Here is a 17282-nt window from a genome sequence, read left to right as displayed (position 1 = left end):
CAATCTGCGACTTCATCACAAGTAAATTATACAAACTCAGGCCATATAACACGTAACAAAACATGGAACCATTTTAATATTTCAACTGGCAAATGGCTTCGAGCAAGTTCTTTTTTGCCAAATCTTCCTCCTCTATTCTTAAATACAATTCTTGAAACATATAAACATTTAAAACAACTCTTCAAGACATTATCTTCAAGGTATTTAACATACAATCATACATTTGCGCTTTCTTCTTTTTTGAGAACGGTGAGAAACCATGGACCTAAGGACTAAGTAGGTTAAGAAAAGGAAGAGGGGAGGCAGAAGGGCACATCAGCTCACACTGATACTGGCAGTAAAACTTATATAAAATTAAGGACAACTTTTTGGTTTCATTAATTTTTCTGAAACATATATTCCCTCTTTTTTCCCTTTCCTTAGAAACACATACACTCTTACCTAGAAAGAAGGCACAGGAACAGTAGAAAAATTAGGACTACCGTAGAAAGAAGTTCAGGATTTGAACAGTATCTAACTCTAGCTTTTTCAATAACTCTCAGGGAGTGATATACAATGGAAGCTACTGAACTACAAAATACTAGTAAATATCCAGTGGAAAAACTAAACACACTCCCCAAGACAGTCTCATCAACCACAGACCTATTTCCCTCCACATGGGAATCTAGCCAATGCTCCAAGCTGGCCAAGGAACATCCTGCAGTTTTGAGTCTTGCCTTTAGAAAAAAGAAAATTACCACACTCATATCCGTAACACCAAAAAAACCCCCAATACCAACAAACCCAACCCAGTAAGTTCCCTCACATTTTCCTCAGGAGAAAAAAAGATACCTATATATACAGTAAACTTTGGAATAAAGAACTGACAAGAACTAGAAACACTATTAGTATCACAGTGAGATACCTCCCAAAAAGCCTAGAAATATGAATATTCTATACATACACATAAATTTTCAATTGCTTTCCCGGAAGGAAGTTTTTAGGAATGTTAATTCAGTTATGCAGTTATCATGTCCAGGGAATGCCAACATGATGATGAATGATATGTCACACGCAAAAAACAAACAGATGAATCACTTTTTCAGGCAAACAGACTCTTATTTTGTTCACCTATCCAGGAATATTAAATATACTAAAAAACCCAAGTATATTTTTCATTTTTATATATATAGATAGATAGGTACATACACACACATATATATGTAAAAATAGTGAGAATACTGAAAAAACATTATGTAGTACTCTGCATTTGATACACTGTATTATTTTTGGACCTTGCAAATATACTTTTTTAATGACTTTGCTCTAAAAGAAGGGACTTTCTAGCTCAGATTACTTGGACACTCTTACTGTTTACTCTTCCATCTTTTTTGTAAAGTCAGAAGAGATTTCCCTGAGAACTTCAAATAAATAAGATATCCAGCTGCACAAACACTATACATTCTGTTAGATTACTTTGGCTTCCTAAGGAATATTTTACTTTCTCTGAATGTAAATGATTAAAGAGAATCCATCATATGAAACTGATTGGTGAACTGTTTAAAGTGGTATGGCACCTCTTCAAAGATGATATAGAGAGAAATGAAAAGACCATGTTATGATAAATCATCTCAGATATCCAAGGAGTTCTAGGGAAACGTTAATGTAACTAAGCACTGCATCCCCCAATTAAGAAATAGTACTTAAATGATAGTTCCATAAAATAGGTTCTACACTGCATTCTTTTTTAAACAATTTGATATTTCATCTAGTCTAAATGCGGCCAATAAAAGCTTGGGGTTTCCTGAACATCTGTCCATTCATAAACAGCAACTTCAAAAAAATGTAAGGAAAGATAAACCATGTTCTAGAATGCGCAAAATTTATATTGCTCTGTGAGTTATGCTCACAAAATGACATGGGCTAACAATGTTCAATTATGTAATTTCATTATTTTTACCATTTACCATTTTAAATTTGGGCATAGGATTTTAACTTCTAGAGGTCAAAGAAACAAAAACTAAACTTTGTCCAAAAAGCTTGCTTTTGCTGAACTTTAGATGTGTGGATCAGCAGCTCTATATCCTAAAGAGCTATCTAGAAGGCTTAGTATCAGCAGGTACATATGTGCATATAAAAGACAAGGAAGAAAGAACTGCGAGGAAATAAGAGAGGCACTATTGCCTGATTGCCACATCAAGTGACATGGACAAGAAGGCCTCAGTTCAAAGTTTAGTGATACAGGAGGAGTTTGAATTTGATTCCTCATCATTTAAGGAATAAACAGCAGATTTACATTAAAAAAAAAAAATCATAGTCAAAAATTATTCAGTTCGTGGACTCTAAACTCAGTAAGAAACTTGATTTAAGAGAAGAAAATTGAGAAAGTGAAAAGCACGCTAATGAAGCACAATTACTTCTTATAGTCATTCGTTCAACCCCCCACTCCTCCATCATTAAGGTCTTGTCACAGCTTCTAATATTTGGCAGATGGCAACAGTTTGAAGTGGAACCCAGATTTGCCATCTTACATCTTAACCCACATGGGATTTGTTTTTCGCAGATCATATCACTCACAGCACTGTAATTTCAACAGCTGAAAATACTTGGTTCAACTGAAGTGTCTTGTATAATTTGTGTTTGGCTGTGCTTAATTTACTTGCTAGCTGTACAGCATACTAGCTATGTCTGTCCAAAAAGTTAAAAATCATTAATTAAAAAGAGTTTTTAGGGACTACTTTTTTATAAAAGTGATTAGAAACTCATTGCTAGCTAAAAACTCAAGTTTTATCACTATGAGTATTTGAGACTATCTTTCTAGAATGCTAGCAACAGATCATTGGATCATTATAAATGAACTACAGTGCATTGACTCTGCTTTTGATTACAGTTAACTCATTCATAAAAATGTTATCTCTATTACTCTTGCTATTAAAGAAAATGAATAATCCTGTGATATATGTGCTAGCTGGTAACTAAGGAGGTCTGGATCCTGCTGTGTTATTTACAACAAACTGTCTAAGTGACCTTGCTCCGGCACACAAATGAGAAACTGTGGGGTCACAGGCAGGGTTGAGTCACCTCATCTACAGTAACTGCAACGGGAGGGCTCTGGGGTGCAGCGAGGGGCACCCAGAGTGCTCTGCAACAAAGCAAAAGGCAACGGAGGACTTTGGGGCACACTTGCATTCGGTCTTCAGCAATGCATGGTTATTTCAGCCAGCAATTTCCACTGCTAGTTAGGCTACAAAGTCATCAAAGATTAAACCCTTGTTAGGCAAAAAGTACAGAATTATTTCTATGAAAATCCCTTTTGTCTACGGGACCTTCTTAAAATTATTAATATAACAATATACTAGCATAATCTGAAGAGTGTTTAAGAGTGGGTGAAGGAAGACCAGTAGCAAAGATAAGAATTACTACCTTAGTTTGGAGATACATTAAGACCACCTAGGCCAGCACATATCATAAAACTGTTTTAGACCATAGCTGCCATTTTCCTAAGTTAACAGCCCCATGTTTGCATTAGCACCAAATAAATGCATGAAAAAAAGTAGAGGCAATCTGTTTCAGTTTTTAAAAAGATCTTCAAGACATTTAAGTTCACTTCCCTGTTTATACAGGAAATCACTAAATTTTAACCTAGATTATTCCCAGCAAAAGTTACTGTTGTTAGCTAAAGATAGAAAAGAATACGAACACACAAATTTATTTTTTGGTTTATACAACTCAAGTATGTAATACATTCAGAAAAGTTCCTCACTGTGTATTTTCCCTTACATTCTCTTTCCCAATCTTTTATTTTTAACAAAGCTGTATGATAAATGTTTTGCTGTTTTCTTAGCAACGCTTGTCAAAAAATATTATATTTATGTAAACTACACAAGAAATCTTTTCTTTCTGTGGCCTTAAAACCAGAAGTGTCACAAACCTGTCCATAACCAGAGTTTTAACATTATAGCTATGTGGCAAAGTAGCATACACCCACTTTTGAGAGAGAAGAACATATTTCTAATCAGTCAGGAGAAGGAAGGGAGGCCAAAAGGTTGTACATATAAATCCAGAATATTATCTAGTGCTGCTATTAGCTATTTTCTTCCCTGACAAAACAGAATAAAAACATGAAAATATTTTTTCACAGAGCACTGTGAAATTACAGACTCCCATAAGGAGAACCCTTTTTTTCCCCACAAACTTTAAATTTTCATCCTACTTCCACATCTCTCTGTAATACTTGACAGTGAAACAAAGAATACCCATACAGCAATATGCAAAATAAATGCAAACGCAAAAATCAAAAAACCCTCAGAACCTCAGAATTCAAGCATTTTGAAAGTACTGAATTTCACTACCTAAGCACATTAAAAAATCTTTTTTTACAGTCTCTTCAAACTCAGAGCTCTAAATTTTAGTCATCTTTGCCCATGGAAAATCGATACCTTACTTGTTTTCGGTTATTGCAGTAGATAATCAATTTTTGCAGCAAATAAAACAAATGATGATGTTTCGGTATGAGAAAGATCTTAAGAACACTACCACAAAGATGAGGCAAATTCCTAATAGCGAGTATAGTAATGACATAAAAAACCAAAGGTAAAGGGACAAAAAAAGGCTAAATATCCTGTTCAGCTCTTTCTGTCAGACTGCAACATCTTGCCTGTCACCCAAGCACCTCAACACTCGTAATGCAACAGAAATTTCCTTCCTTATGGTTTCTCAAATACATTCTGAGCAGATCAATGCGGCGTAACACCTCAGAGACACCATGGCACTTCAGCTGCAGTTTAGCTGTGCAAGTGATGGTGAGTAAAAGAGAAGAAATAAGAATAAGGAAAAAACAGGAACTTGAAATCTTCTTTGGAGGACTGCAAAAGAACACAGGAGAAAAGTACGGTGAAGGAAAGTCTGGGACTTTCAGGCAAGAAATAAATTATGGCTACATCATACCAGAGTGCAAAAATAAAATGGATTTACTCTTAAAACCTTTTGTTAAGACTCATCATTTCATTTGTAATGCAGTTTATACCCGCAAATCCAATACCCCCCCATTATTCAATAGGAAGGTCAGTTTCTACACGGTGTAACAATCTGAGTCAAGAAATGAAAATAACTGAATGCAAGACTGACTTTCTGCAAGTTTCAGAAAGACACATACTGTTCTATGCTGTTAACTACCTATGAGGCCAATCTTTTTCAGAGTTCAGGCAGGAGACAATAAGTTAGTAGAAGATTAGCATTTGTAGGCAATTCAGACCTGTATGCAGACATTCCACAAGGTGTATATATCGCTTTCTAACCCAAGAAAGCTTTTTCAGGCTGAAAAATAGGGAAATACGCTTTTTAATTTCAAATTCTAATTTAATTACATGTAATATAAAACGTTATGGACCAAATGTTTCCCTGCCTTGCAGCCCACATACTTGGCAGGGTATTCTGAAATTCTGCAAGGATCTAGGGGGAGAAAAAGAAATTCCTTACTTCCTCCACAAAACTATAGGACATAGCAGCGCTGCTCCACAAACAGCTATGGGGGTGTGTTGGACACAGCAAATTCCATGGCCATTGCTCCCCCCCGAGCACCGCTCTGCACGCTGAGACCCTGAGCTGTTCTGTTTGGCACATGGACAGGCTTTCATAAAGACTTTCCATTCCTGTGGTGTAGGTTATGGGGGATGGATTTAATTTGCCCTCATATTTCATGCTACATTTATTTTAGCAGGAAGTTAAAATATGTATCAGTTAAATGTAAGTTTGATAATAAACTAGCTTATATTACATTTTATTACTAGATAGGACACAGAAATTCTAAGTGTATAGAAGAATTTTTGCACCATCCTTCCAAAATGATTAACAACTACTTTGGAGGCATTTCTTTACCATCCTATTACCACCAGTCAAAATATTCTTCCACATATGCCTTCTTTCCTTTTACCCAATTCAGTATATTTTAAATAACAGTATTCTGAAAGGAAGCATATGCTATCAGGGTTCAAAAAAATAACTGTCCTTCCATGTTACTAGAGGTACAGTTCACAAACCTGTATGTTAAAAAAGACAGCTGCTGCTAAGCATCTCTTTAACATTTACACTTTAGGCATTAATCCATAAAACAGGAGAATTGCCTATGTGATATATACACTCTCTACAACAACTGCTAATATTCAGTAGATAGTTAGTCCCCTTTCACTCTCCCTTCCTCTTTCACTTCCTGCCCAAAACTCAATTTGAGAAAAGAAACTGCCATTTTGATCAAATCTAAACTCTGAGGCTCTTTTCAAAAAGGACTGCCTGCTGCTTTTCAAGAAACCCCAGTGCCTTTTCAGGAATGTCTTAGGGAGGAAATACAGGCCAAATTCTACTCTGAAACACGCACATACCCACCCTGCCCATGACTGCTCTTGGACTTGAACATGCACAGCTGAGGGCAGAATTTGGCCTGAACTGTGAATTCGGTAATGGAAGCCAACATCAACTCAACACAGCCCACACAGATCTTTGGACAGCAAAAAATGTTTACTTAAGGAAGGAATACTATCCCCAGCTCTAAGGTTTATTCCAGCTTCTTTAGCAAAGAACAGGGGAGAAAGAGAAGAGATGATGAGACTGCAGGGCCTCTTTTAGGCTTCTATCAAAAGCAAACAGATGTGATCATTAGGTAGAAGCAAGTCACTCCTATCTGAATCCTAGATACAGATTCATTTCTTGCCAGAATAGCATTTCTGAGTTGATGTTAGGCGTGAGCGCAAATCGTCACATGAAATTTAAATTTAGACACTTCCAATGTATGGCAAAAGTAAAACCAGTGAAGCAGTTGTAGGCACAGGGGTTTCCTCCTGCCCATATGAGCGTTGCAATACATGCCGACTGCCTAAAACACTCCTGGGATAATATCAGAATGACAAGAATTGATTGTTTTATGTAAAACTAAGACATGCAGAAGACTTCGGGGCCCTTAAAAATATTCCTTATAATTCTCAATAGCAAATACTTTAAATACAAAATCCATTTCTGAAAAGCTACTATCTTTGGGGGAGGAGGGAGAAATCGCAGAGCAGTTCAAGTATCAGTCTCTTACACAGTGAAAAATTAGGGGCAGAATGGTCTTCCTGCAGCTAATTGGCTGTTTAAAGTTGACAGGTTGAGCTCTTCTAGTTTTAATTTATATCTCAGCAACAGAACCAATGTTTTATTCCCAACCATTAAGAGGGGGTAACACATCTGCTAAAACTCTAGCACAATGGCTGGCTTTGCGCTGCAACAGGAAATGTAACCCAATAGTCTCAGAACTTCTACAAACCCTAGCCATTTCTTAATGTAAAAGGATTTGAAAATTCAGTTCACTGAAACATCTGTTAAGCTCTTGCTACTCTAACACATGATATTCTTTCTGCTCTGTTACCTGCCAACAAAAATATTTGGTTCTATGTAAGACTATCACAAGTGTGTGATAACGGCACTCTGCTTCTAATTTTATATGCCATTGTACACTCACAAAATCATCTGGGGGTGACACTAGAGAATATACTCAGTTTAAGCTCAAAACTTACAATAAATGTATTTAATTTTAATCTTGTGTGTAACTAGTAACAAATCAGATGGGTTCTGAATGACTAGCATTAATTTTAAACAAAAGAAACAACTCAGTCAAACTGTTCTTGAGCCAACTTTCAAGAAGAGAGAGAAAAGGAGAGAGCAGGGGGAGAGAGAAGGAGAAAAAGAGAGCAAAGGAGCACAAAGGGGGGTTGGGGGGGAAATAGAAAAAAAAGCCCAAGGAAACAAAACCCTAAAGCCTTAGATCAAACCAGCTAAGCATATGTGTGGCCTACACAGTTACTTTCAGAGCTTCTCTTCCAATCTGTTATTTACAGTGGCCACTTGTTTCAATTTACATTTAATTATATTATAAGCTTCTTCAATTTACTGAGTAACTATGGTAGGTAAAGTGGTAAGTAAAAGAGAGGCCCTTTGAACATTAGTAGAGCTACAGTTACTACAATAATAAAATGGTAATTTATTTGCAACTATTGCTTTCAACAAAAAAATACTTGTTCTCCATTTCTGTCTAGCAAATCCTTGTAGAACTTGAAAGAGGTGGGTGGGAAAAAAGGAATAGTCTTTCAGTTTCCAGTGCTCTACTTAACAAAAGTACTTCCTGTATACCTATAACCATCAGTGATCTAAATATTGTGTTATGTTTCAAAAGCTGACCAGACAACTCTCTGTGATTCAACGGAAGAGTTCACTATAACAAGGAAAAACAAACCATAATTTTTATGCTGTAGTCACTCATAAAACAGGTTTGGAAAATGTGAAGTTGCATTTCTTCTTGCAGTAAGGTATGACCATTTACAGAACAAATAAAATTATGCCTCTAAAAGCCTCACACTTGAAAGACAGACAAACCCTATCTAAGTATGTTTGTTCTTTTAGGAAAACCAGATTCTAAGTGATCTGCAAACGTTTTCTTTAAGCAGAAACTTAAAATAGTCTGACTTCATAAAGTGTCCTAATTACTGAAATTAAGTCACCGTAGTCGCAGCAAGTAACAGAAAACAGGTAAGTAAGAGTGTGATATTAGAATACTGATTCTCAGTGCTTCAGGGAATCAGCTAAAACTGAGCAGCCACCAGCAGTGTTTCCTAAGCTAAATTCTGTCATGCTGAATATCCCAAGTACCATGCGCCAGAGGCTGCATGACCTCTCCCCAAAATGACAATTCACAGTATGCAATAATGTACATTTCTGAAGAAAATATTACATCATCATCAACCAAAGTGGAGCTATTTAACTTTCAAGAACTGAACAACTACATTAAAATATATATATTTCAGATACACAATGTGTATTTCTTCATTGTTGGAAACAAAACAAAATAATTACTAAACTGTTACGATTTCTAGTAAGTAAACTTTAAATAGATGATTTTATAAGTACCACAGAAAATGATGACAACTAAGTCAAAGGCGTGAAGACTAATTTCTCAGTAGCAACTTGCAGTCAGGACAAAACGTAAGAATTATACTGTTCTGGAAAAAACTAGTAGGGAAACAAACGTATTTTCTAATTTTCTCCTGCATCTAGCTTCAACGTTTCCAAAAGAGCTGAAACTATGAGTGTTATTCTGAGCTATCCACCACTCTCAGAACATCTAGTAAGCCTATCTTTGTGAAATACAAATTAAAGATGTAATTATTTTTTATTAACAGCTTTTACTACAGTAATACAAAAAGGCCCCAGTTAGAATCAGGTATGTGCAGCTGCAGTCTGTGTGTGTATATATATACGCATATATGTGCATGTATCTATACAGACTCCAGGAACCTCTATGGTGCAAAACGTTGTAGAGAGCTTTAAAGTGGCTCCAGAAGGATTAGGCTCTCCACATACCACAATGCTGCAGCAGTTAAAGCTACTGCCTCAGAGATCAAAACTGGTACAGGCATATCTGCATGGCACCCTGCCTGAACTGATAAACCTTACCTCTCCACACAACCTTGGCACGGATCTCTCAATTCCAGCTATGGACCCAGCTCAGCTGCAACTACTTTAAATGCTGCTGCATCATGCTGCATTGTGCAATGCAGACATCCTTGCAAAACACAGGAACGTACAGTTCAGAACCTTGGGACTGCAGCTTTAAGCTTTAAGATAGGCACCCAGTATTCTGACCAAAACACTCATCTAAACTCTGGGGTGAGCTGCCACAGAAATCCTGAGAGGAAGCCCACAAAAAGATCCTCAACAAAGTCTATTCCAGGTTGGTGACAGCACAATCCCTAAAAAAGGAGAAGCAGCAGATCAACCCCCTACAGCAGGGAGGTTGGACTAGATGACCTCTAGAGGTCCCTTCCAACCCAAACTATTCTATGATTTTATGATTCGCTCCCTACAAATCATAAAATAGAAAAACTCTTACGCTGATGATGTTGAGAATTTCAGCTTAGCTTGTTTCCATACCCAGGAAGGGGCACTTTTCTAGTTTTACTGGCAATCGAAACATTGGTAAGGTTCAGGGGAACATAACAATTCGTACCAGAATATGAGTTATAAACTGATGCTTACACTCAACCCATAGCCTCCGTCATAATATTCAAATAACCTCAGTGGAATACATACAAACACAGAAGGACTTACTGAAGTGATTAGGCTTGGACTAGAGTGCACTATTATTCAGTAGTGATATTTTCTGTACTATATTTTGTATTCTCTTTTATGTACTACCCATAAATAAATAGATACTATTAAAAAAAAATCTATCAATTATTTTAAAGAATTAAAATGAACGCCAGTGGTTTTTTTTTTTTCCTTAGAGGATGAGATTATCTGAGCAACAAACACAAAAGGTTCCTTTGTGAAAATATGTCAGAGCAAATAAAGCTAACAATTCATAAAAGTTCCACAGACTGGATCCTTTTCACAGGACGTTGATAACATTCACTTACCCATTCTCAGGAGAACGTCAAGAATTTGTTTTATAAACTATCCCTAACACAGCAGAGGCATGGTTTTAAAGGTCTTGGTCAAAAAACATGCTGTTGAAAGGTATAATTACTTGTCCCAAGGTGCCAGAATGCTCACTTAACAATCTCATGGACATAAACAGGTTTTGCATATGTACAGGCTGCAAACTGCAGGCAGAGGTTAGGGGTGTGAAGACTCTCCTGACTGACACACTAGAGTCAGTGGCACACTGTCAGTGCACCACACTAGAGTGTTTGTATTTTTGCTCCACGGGTCTTACTGAAGATCCAGTATTGTTCAAGAAGCTGTTCATTTTTGGACATGTAAGCAGAGTTTTAAACACTATAAGATGTGTTTTCCACTTACATTAACCCAGTACAAATTAAGATTAATTTCATTATCTCAATTTACAAGCAAATTTTTTTTGCAGCTATACATACAAGTTCAACCACCGATTTGCTCAGCTACTATAGGTTATGCGGTAGATTAAGCTACTTAAGGATGGACCCCCTGCCTCAACAATTCCTTCTCTGCTCTTTTTCAAATAAAACCAATTAATCTGGTCTGTATCACAAGCTCAGGGAGACAGTAAGTTACATTACACCAAAACCGCTCCTGTCAGTTGTGAAGTCTTCTGTAAAAGGGCCCTGGTTTGGGCTTGAACAAATTGCCATGGCTAGATGAGTTCTGCAGGGGTATGAATCCTTTCATTTCCCTGATTTGTAGCTGCAAACATTCAAGGGAGACTCCCTCTCCCTGCCCCCCTTTTGGGAATACCCTTCTTTGTCAGTGAATAAGGGATGAGAAACAGTCAATAAGGTTAAAGGAAGCCACTTCTCAATAAAGTAAAAGTCATCCTCTGCCTAAAAAAAGACTTTGGACTCTTTATAAATAACCTGGGTCAGAGGTTCAAGGGGTAAGAGTAACCCCCCCAAGCCCTGGAGATGCTGCGAAGTCTTATATAATGACACCTCACAATGTTGGCTATGAAAGAGCTCAGTAGCCTTTCATTATGTCATGGTCCCAGTCCAAAGTCCAATGGAGACAAAGGGAAAACACCCATTGCCCTCAGTGCTTTGTAAGAATCCAGAAAATTGTTGGGTTGTTGTTTTTTTTTAAAATATGAATGAAGGTACTTTTACTACTGAAAGCACTTTCCCTCAGCCATTGATAATGTCTGTAGTATCTTTTCTAACTAGGGCATCTGTTTACATAAAAAATGCAGTCAAGCATATTCCACTTAAAAACCAAAGCAATTTTTTTGATGGTTTATGTATACTGAGCACAGAAATAACTCTAAACTATCCCACACCTAAGGTGTACAACTACCTTAATCACAAGTGAAAATCATATATTCAAACAATGAAGTCATGCACTCCATCTAGCAAGGTAGCTTTACTGAAGATTGACAAAGTTAAGCTAAAATGGCTGAAGAATCCTATTCTACAGCGCTACCTTGGCACGATGTTTGTCATTAAAATCAGGGTCATAGTTATAAAAGGCAATAGGTCAAAGCAGATACATACATCTGGATTTTTATAACTTTACTCCCCTGATTTGAAAAATGAAGATGTGTAAAATACGGTAAGTCATTCACTTACCATGGATTTGGTGAAAGGTCGAGCCAAGGTAAACAGCAGGGTATACACCCACCAGTTACGATGAATGGAGGAGTAAATCATATTTCCAGGATGGACTGAATTAGACGTCACCCCATGGGGAGAAAGGCGTCGGTTCAGCTCGTTGGAGAACAGTATATTGCAAAGCTTGGAACGATTGTAGGCCAACATAGCCCAATAGTCCTTCTTAGATGGAGAAAGCAGGCTGAAATCAAGTTTTCCAGAGGAGTCTTTAATTTCTGTAAATCTAAAAAACAGTAAATATGCCTTAGATACGCCAGAGTTAATTTCACTCTCGTTAAGAAGAACATAAAATGTAGACAACAGAGTAGAACTTGGCCAGAACCAACATAAACCAGCTTATTTAGCAGTTGAAGGCATCTACTGGAAATTGCCTGAGACCCAAGGAATAGTTCCATATAATATGGCAGTAAAATTATTGAATAATTAGCAAAAGCAAATGATAAATAAAAACAAGTCAAAAAGGCTTTAATGATTTAAAGGCATCGTATGTAACTTATGAATCACTTTATTTTAAATCCAAAAAAAGATTTTGCAATAGATCCATGAAAGCACAATCAACTTGGAGGAAATAATGTAAGATAAAATAACTCTGCATTAGAAGCACAGAAAACCAGCATCCTTTCATTTCCCCTTCTTCCCTTCCCTTGATTATTTCATCCAGTGTTCACGTACTGCACACTTTCATTTAAGTGTTCAAGTAACTGTGGATGAGTCTCACTGCCTCTTAGACTCTTTTTTAGATTAAAAATTGATGAATATAAAGGGGTTATAACCTTGGTAACTTGCCATCAATAGGCTTATATGTTTAAAAGATAAATGTAAACAAAGCCAAAATGAGTTCTGGCAGAGTATAATGTTTTTAAGTATACCCAAGGCATGGCTGAACACAAATCAAAGTAACTAGTTGATGTTTTTTAATTGGGTCTGACAGAGTCATTAAACACCAGCTGTTTGTTTCTTTCCTTTTTTTTTTTTTTTTAATAACAAAGTAGTGAATGTTCTAAAGACATTTAGATGAAGAAAAGGAAGTTTCCATATAGCATTTTCCCCCCCAAGTCTTACAATTTGATTTATCAATTTACTGGTGCATCTTAATATTAGAAAATAGTACTATATTTAGTTACAGATCTATGTTTCATTCAGAAGAGCTACTAAAAATAAAAAGGATTTAGCAAGCTCTTTTTAATACTCAGAGTTTTCAGAATCAGCTGGGGAGTACAGGGATAAACATAATTATAGTACACACTAGAAAAATGTTTTAAAATATCTTTACTAATTTTGCATCTCATGCCCAGAAATGAAGAGATCAGCTGGAATTTCTACATTCATTCTGTGAGCAGAATTATAATACACTCAGAGAAAAGCAACTACAGTATTTGAACTCAAGAGGAATCCAGGATGTTCTGTATCTTGCAGAATTAGCCCTTCAGTTTCAACAACAAAATTTCTCTTTCATAGTTTTCGATCAGATAAAATACATTTCTGAAATTAAGAGGACTATTCTGGGAGGAATTTCCTATATTCATTCCTCAAGTAATCATTTATGACACCAAAAATAATCTATAAATAAAATACTTTGTGTATACTGTATAACGGAAACACGGTGGCATATTTTGAGCCAGTCCTGCAAGTGTGCTTATGTGAGTCAATCGTACTTATGTCGGCAATCTCATTGAATTCAGTAGGATAAGGGCTGTACAATCAAATTAACAACACAGAAATAAAGACAGAGGAAAGTCAACCTACTTATTATTCTGATTTTAATATGATGTGCTTGAAGTATCCAAAAGCTTAATTTAAACAGAATTTTCATTTATGCTGAATCCATAGAAGTAACTAGAAACGAACGAAGAACCAGAGAGGCAAACAAATATTTTGCCTTGGAGCAGTCTAGTATAATATTTTCTGCAAACACGGGACTTTATCTTTCCCCTAACAGGGGGTCTTGACTCCAGCGAAAAGATCCAGCCAAAGTTTATGGAAGTAATTAGATACCAACACTTCTGTTTTACAACACAGTTTAAGGCTCAGAGTTCTCAAGTAGGTCAGAAAGTACTACTACCCAATAATACCTAATGTCTAAACTAACTCCTTACATCAACTTCTTGCCATTAAACAGACTGGGGGGAAAAAGCACAGTTATTTACAATGAACAGTTTAAGTGTTAAGATATGCCATAATGCATGAATTGGACTCCTTAGAAAAAGGGAAATTTACTAGTTGCATTTATTACTTTATTCAAACATATACTGTTACTTATTTTTTGATAGGCTTCTATAAACCTTGGCTGATCTTACTGAGTTAGCAATGAGCACTTTAAAAAATGTTTTCGAAAACACAAAGATGTCCAGAGATTTGAGCTCTAGTTACACGTAGCGCTTAATACAGTGAAAAACAAAGATGTCATTTAAAATACTATCAGAGATACAAACTTACAAAGGGGAACAAGCAGCTGACAATTCAACATAATCTCCCATTAAATAACAGCTCATTTATACATATCCCGTTGTGCCCTCCACATCTGGCAAGTGATTGGAGTTGGCAGATTTATTTCTAGAGCTATCTTGCCTGCCCCGCAGTAGCCTCCCTCACTCCTAACAGGACTCTGCTACTTGCTTTCACAAACCTGGTGTGATTTGCAAAGATAAGGATGTCCAGATTTTGTTACCACCTAATTACTAGACATTTCATGTCTTTTAACACCAGGGAGGATTATTACTGGCATTTTCTATTGCTTCCTTTCATTTCAGCCATCATAAATTTAAAATGGTAAAAGTAAATCTATCTGCAGTGTGTCATTTATACCATAAGCCCCTGTGTTTGGAAGTGATAAAGGTTTCAGCCTGACCCTTGGCTGGTCTCTCTCTGCCAGGTCCCTGGGGTTATATTTTATGGAAACATGATTAAAAAAATAAGCTTCATTCTGGGTCACTAAAACATTTCAGAAATATGAGGGAGGGGAAAAAAAAAAAAAAAAGCACTCACACATTCTTCCTTTTGGTTTGCTAGAGCTGTTACACATGACCAAAAGTGAAATAGAAATCAACAGTAATGTTTAAAGCTAGACATTATAGGTCTAATCCTGCAGTCCCTGAACTAAATCAGAAGGCAGTAAGTGGTTTGTGCCCACTAAAATTCAGAACTGGGGCATGCATTTTGCATAAGGAACTTTATTTAAATCAAATCCATCTTTTCAGTTATTAACACAAACACCACAAGTATGCCTGAAATAAGGCAAACCTCATCAATGTCTTTTTTGCCAACTGTACTTCTCCTGGCAGTAGAAGAGACGAGCGTCTAACATCTTAATTAAAAAATTCACCAAAAGAGGCATGGTCAGGTTTCTAATACGTATTAACTACACTACTTCCCATTTTACAATTATACAGCTAATGTCTGCATTGAATTCCCTAATTTCTCATTATAAAACAATTGGATTTCATCTAGCAGTTTTTAATTGCATTGTTTCTCCTGCTAAAATAACTGCACATTCTTCTTGGTAAGATGTTGAAGTTGTTGAATGACAAATCAATATAGGTCATGTCGTTCAGATTTAATCAATTACTATTCCATCTCCTCGCAAAATCAATGAGTGGTCTGAAATGCGGCAAAAATCTGCATTTGTACAAAGAATGATCAAAAAATACCTACATACTGTTATAAAACTAGAACACACTTCATCCAGCAACAGAGCCAAATCCAGTAACATCCACAGGCATTAGTAATGCTTCTATTTTTAAAAAGATTATTCAAATGCAAATGCTTTAGAGCAAGGCCTTTCATTTTCAAAAACTTTTGCAGTTCTGCCATAACTGTTTTATGCCCTAAGGATTGCAGATTTCAGCTAAATCAAAGGTAACGTTCACCAACCTGTGTGACTCAGAGGACACTATCACAACCCTAGCAGGAGATGAGCGGCGTAAAACGTCTTCCAGAAGCTGGACAAGATAGAAATGTCCCAAGTGGTTCACCTGGAAGGTGGACTCCAGGTCATCCTCCGTCAAGCACCAGGGAGCACCAAACACGGCAGCATTGCAGATCAGGATGTGAAGAGGCCTGAATAATCAGAAGTATTGAATAAAATCAAATCAGGAAAAAGGCATCTCACTGAAATACATGTAATTGCATTCCTGTGTGAACTGGGGCAAGGTGTGTCTCGGGTGTAGGTGTGAAGGCTTTGGCAGCGGCGTGGCTGCAGGGTGGTTTCTGTGAGGAGCTGCCCCGTGTTGGACAGGCGGTTCCAGCCTGTTCTGCAGCGGCCCACCACAGGGCAGAGCTGAGCCCCTCAGCAACGCTGGTGGCACCTCTGGGAAAGCATATTTAAGAAAGGGCAAGATGCCATGCAGCAGAGGAGCGAGGGGAAAAAACGTGGAACACAGCAGCGTGAACAGCATGGTGAGAGAAGGAGGAGGATTTTCCTGCAGCCCAGGGAGAGCCCACTCTGGGGCAGGTGTATCCTGAAGGGCTGCAGCCTGTGGAGAGGACCCAATGCTGCAGCAGAGGAAAAGCGTGAGGAGGAAGGAGCAGCAGAGAGGAGCTGTTGCGTACTGACCACAACTCCCCATCCTCCTGCGCTGCTCAGGGTAGGGGGGAGGTAGAGGAGGTGGGATGAAGGAGTGAAGTTGAGCCTGGGGAAAGGGCAGAGGGGGAGGAGGGAGAAGGAGGTGGTGTTTTAATTTTTGTTGGAGGAAGGAGCAGCAGAGAGGAGCTGTTGCGTACTGACCACAACTCCCCATCCTCCTGCGCTGCTCAGGGTAGGGGGGAGGTAGAGGAGGTGGGATGAAGGAGTGAAGTTGAGCCTGGGGAAAGGGCAGAGGGGGAGGAGGGAGAAGGAGGTGGTGTTTTAATTTTTGTTTTTATAGAATCATAGAATCACAGAATCATTTAGGTTGGAAAAGACCTTTAAGATCATCCAGTCCAACCGTTAATCCAGCACTGCCAAGTCCACCACTAAACCATGTCCCTAAGCACCACATCTACACATCTTTTCAATACCTCCAGGGATGGTGACTCAACCACTTCCCTTTTCCCCAGTTACTTGGGAGAAGAGACCAACACCCACCTCGCTACAGCCTCCTTTCAGGTAGTTGTAGAGCGCAATAAGGTCTCCCCTGAGCCTCCTTCTCTCCAGGCTAAACAACCCCAGTTCCCTCAGCCGCTCCTCATAAGGCTTGTTCTCCAGACCCTTCACCAGCTTCG

At 37.7% G+C, this 17282-nt stretch overlaps 1 protein-coding gene across 1 annotated transcript in view; it reads right to left on the bottom strand.

The window, feature by feature from the left end:
* Positions 1-17282, bottom strand: part of WWOX (WW domain containing oxidoreductase) — a 544726-nt gene that overhangs the window by 392143 nt on the left and 135301 nt on the right. The window contains exons 3-4 of the mRNA XM_009332322.1: positions 15954-16139; positions 12042-12306 (exon numbers count right to left, since the gene is read on the bottom strand). Coding sequence (XP_009330597.1) covers positions 12042-12306; positions 15954-16139 — 451 coding nt within the window. The remainder of the gene's footprint in view (positions 1-12041; positions 12307-15953; positions 16140-17282) is intronic.

Source organism: Pygoscelis adeliae, unplaced genomic scaffold, assembly GCF_000699105.1.
Source record: "Pygoscelis adeliae isolate BGI_AS28 unplaced genomic scaffold, ASM69910v1 Scaffold18, whole genome shotgun sequence".
Lineage (NCBI taxonomy): Eukaryota > Metazoa > Chordata > Aves > Sphenisciformes > Spheniscidae > Pygoscelis > Pygoscelis adeliae.
The sequence above is the reverse complement of the archived record's forward strand: the minus strand, read 5'-3'. Positions and strand labels throughout refer to the sequence as shown.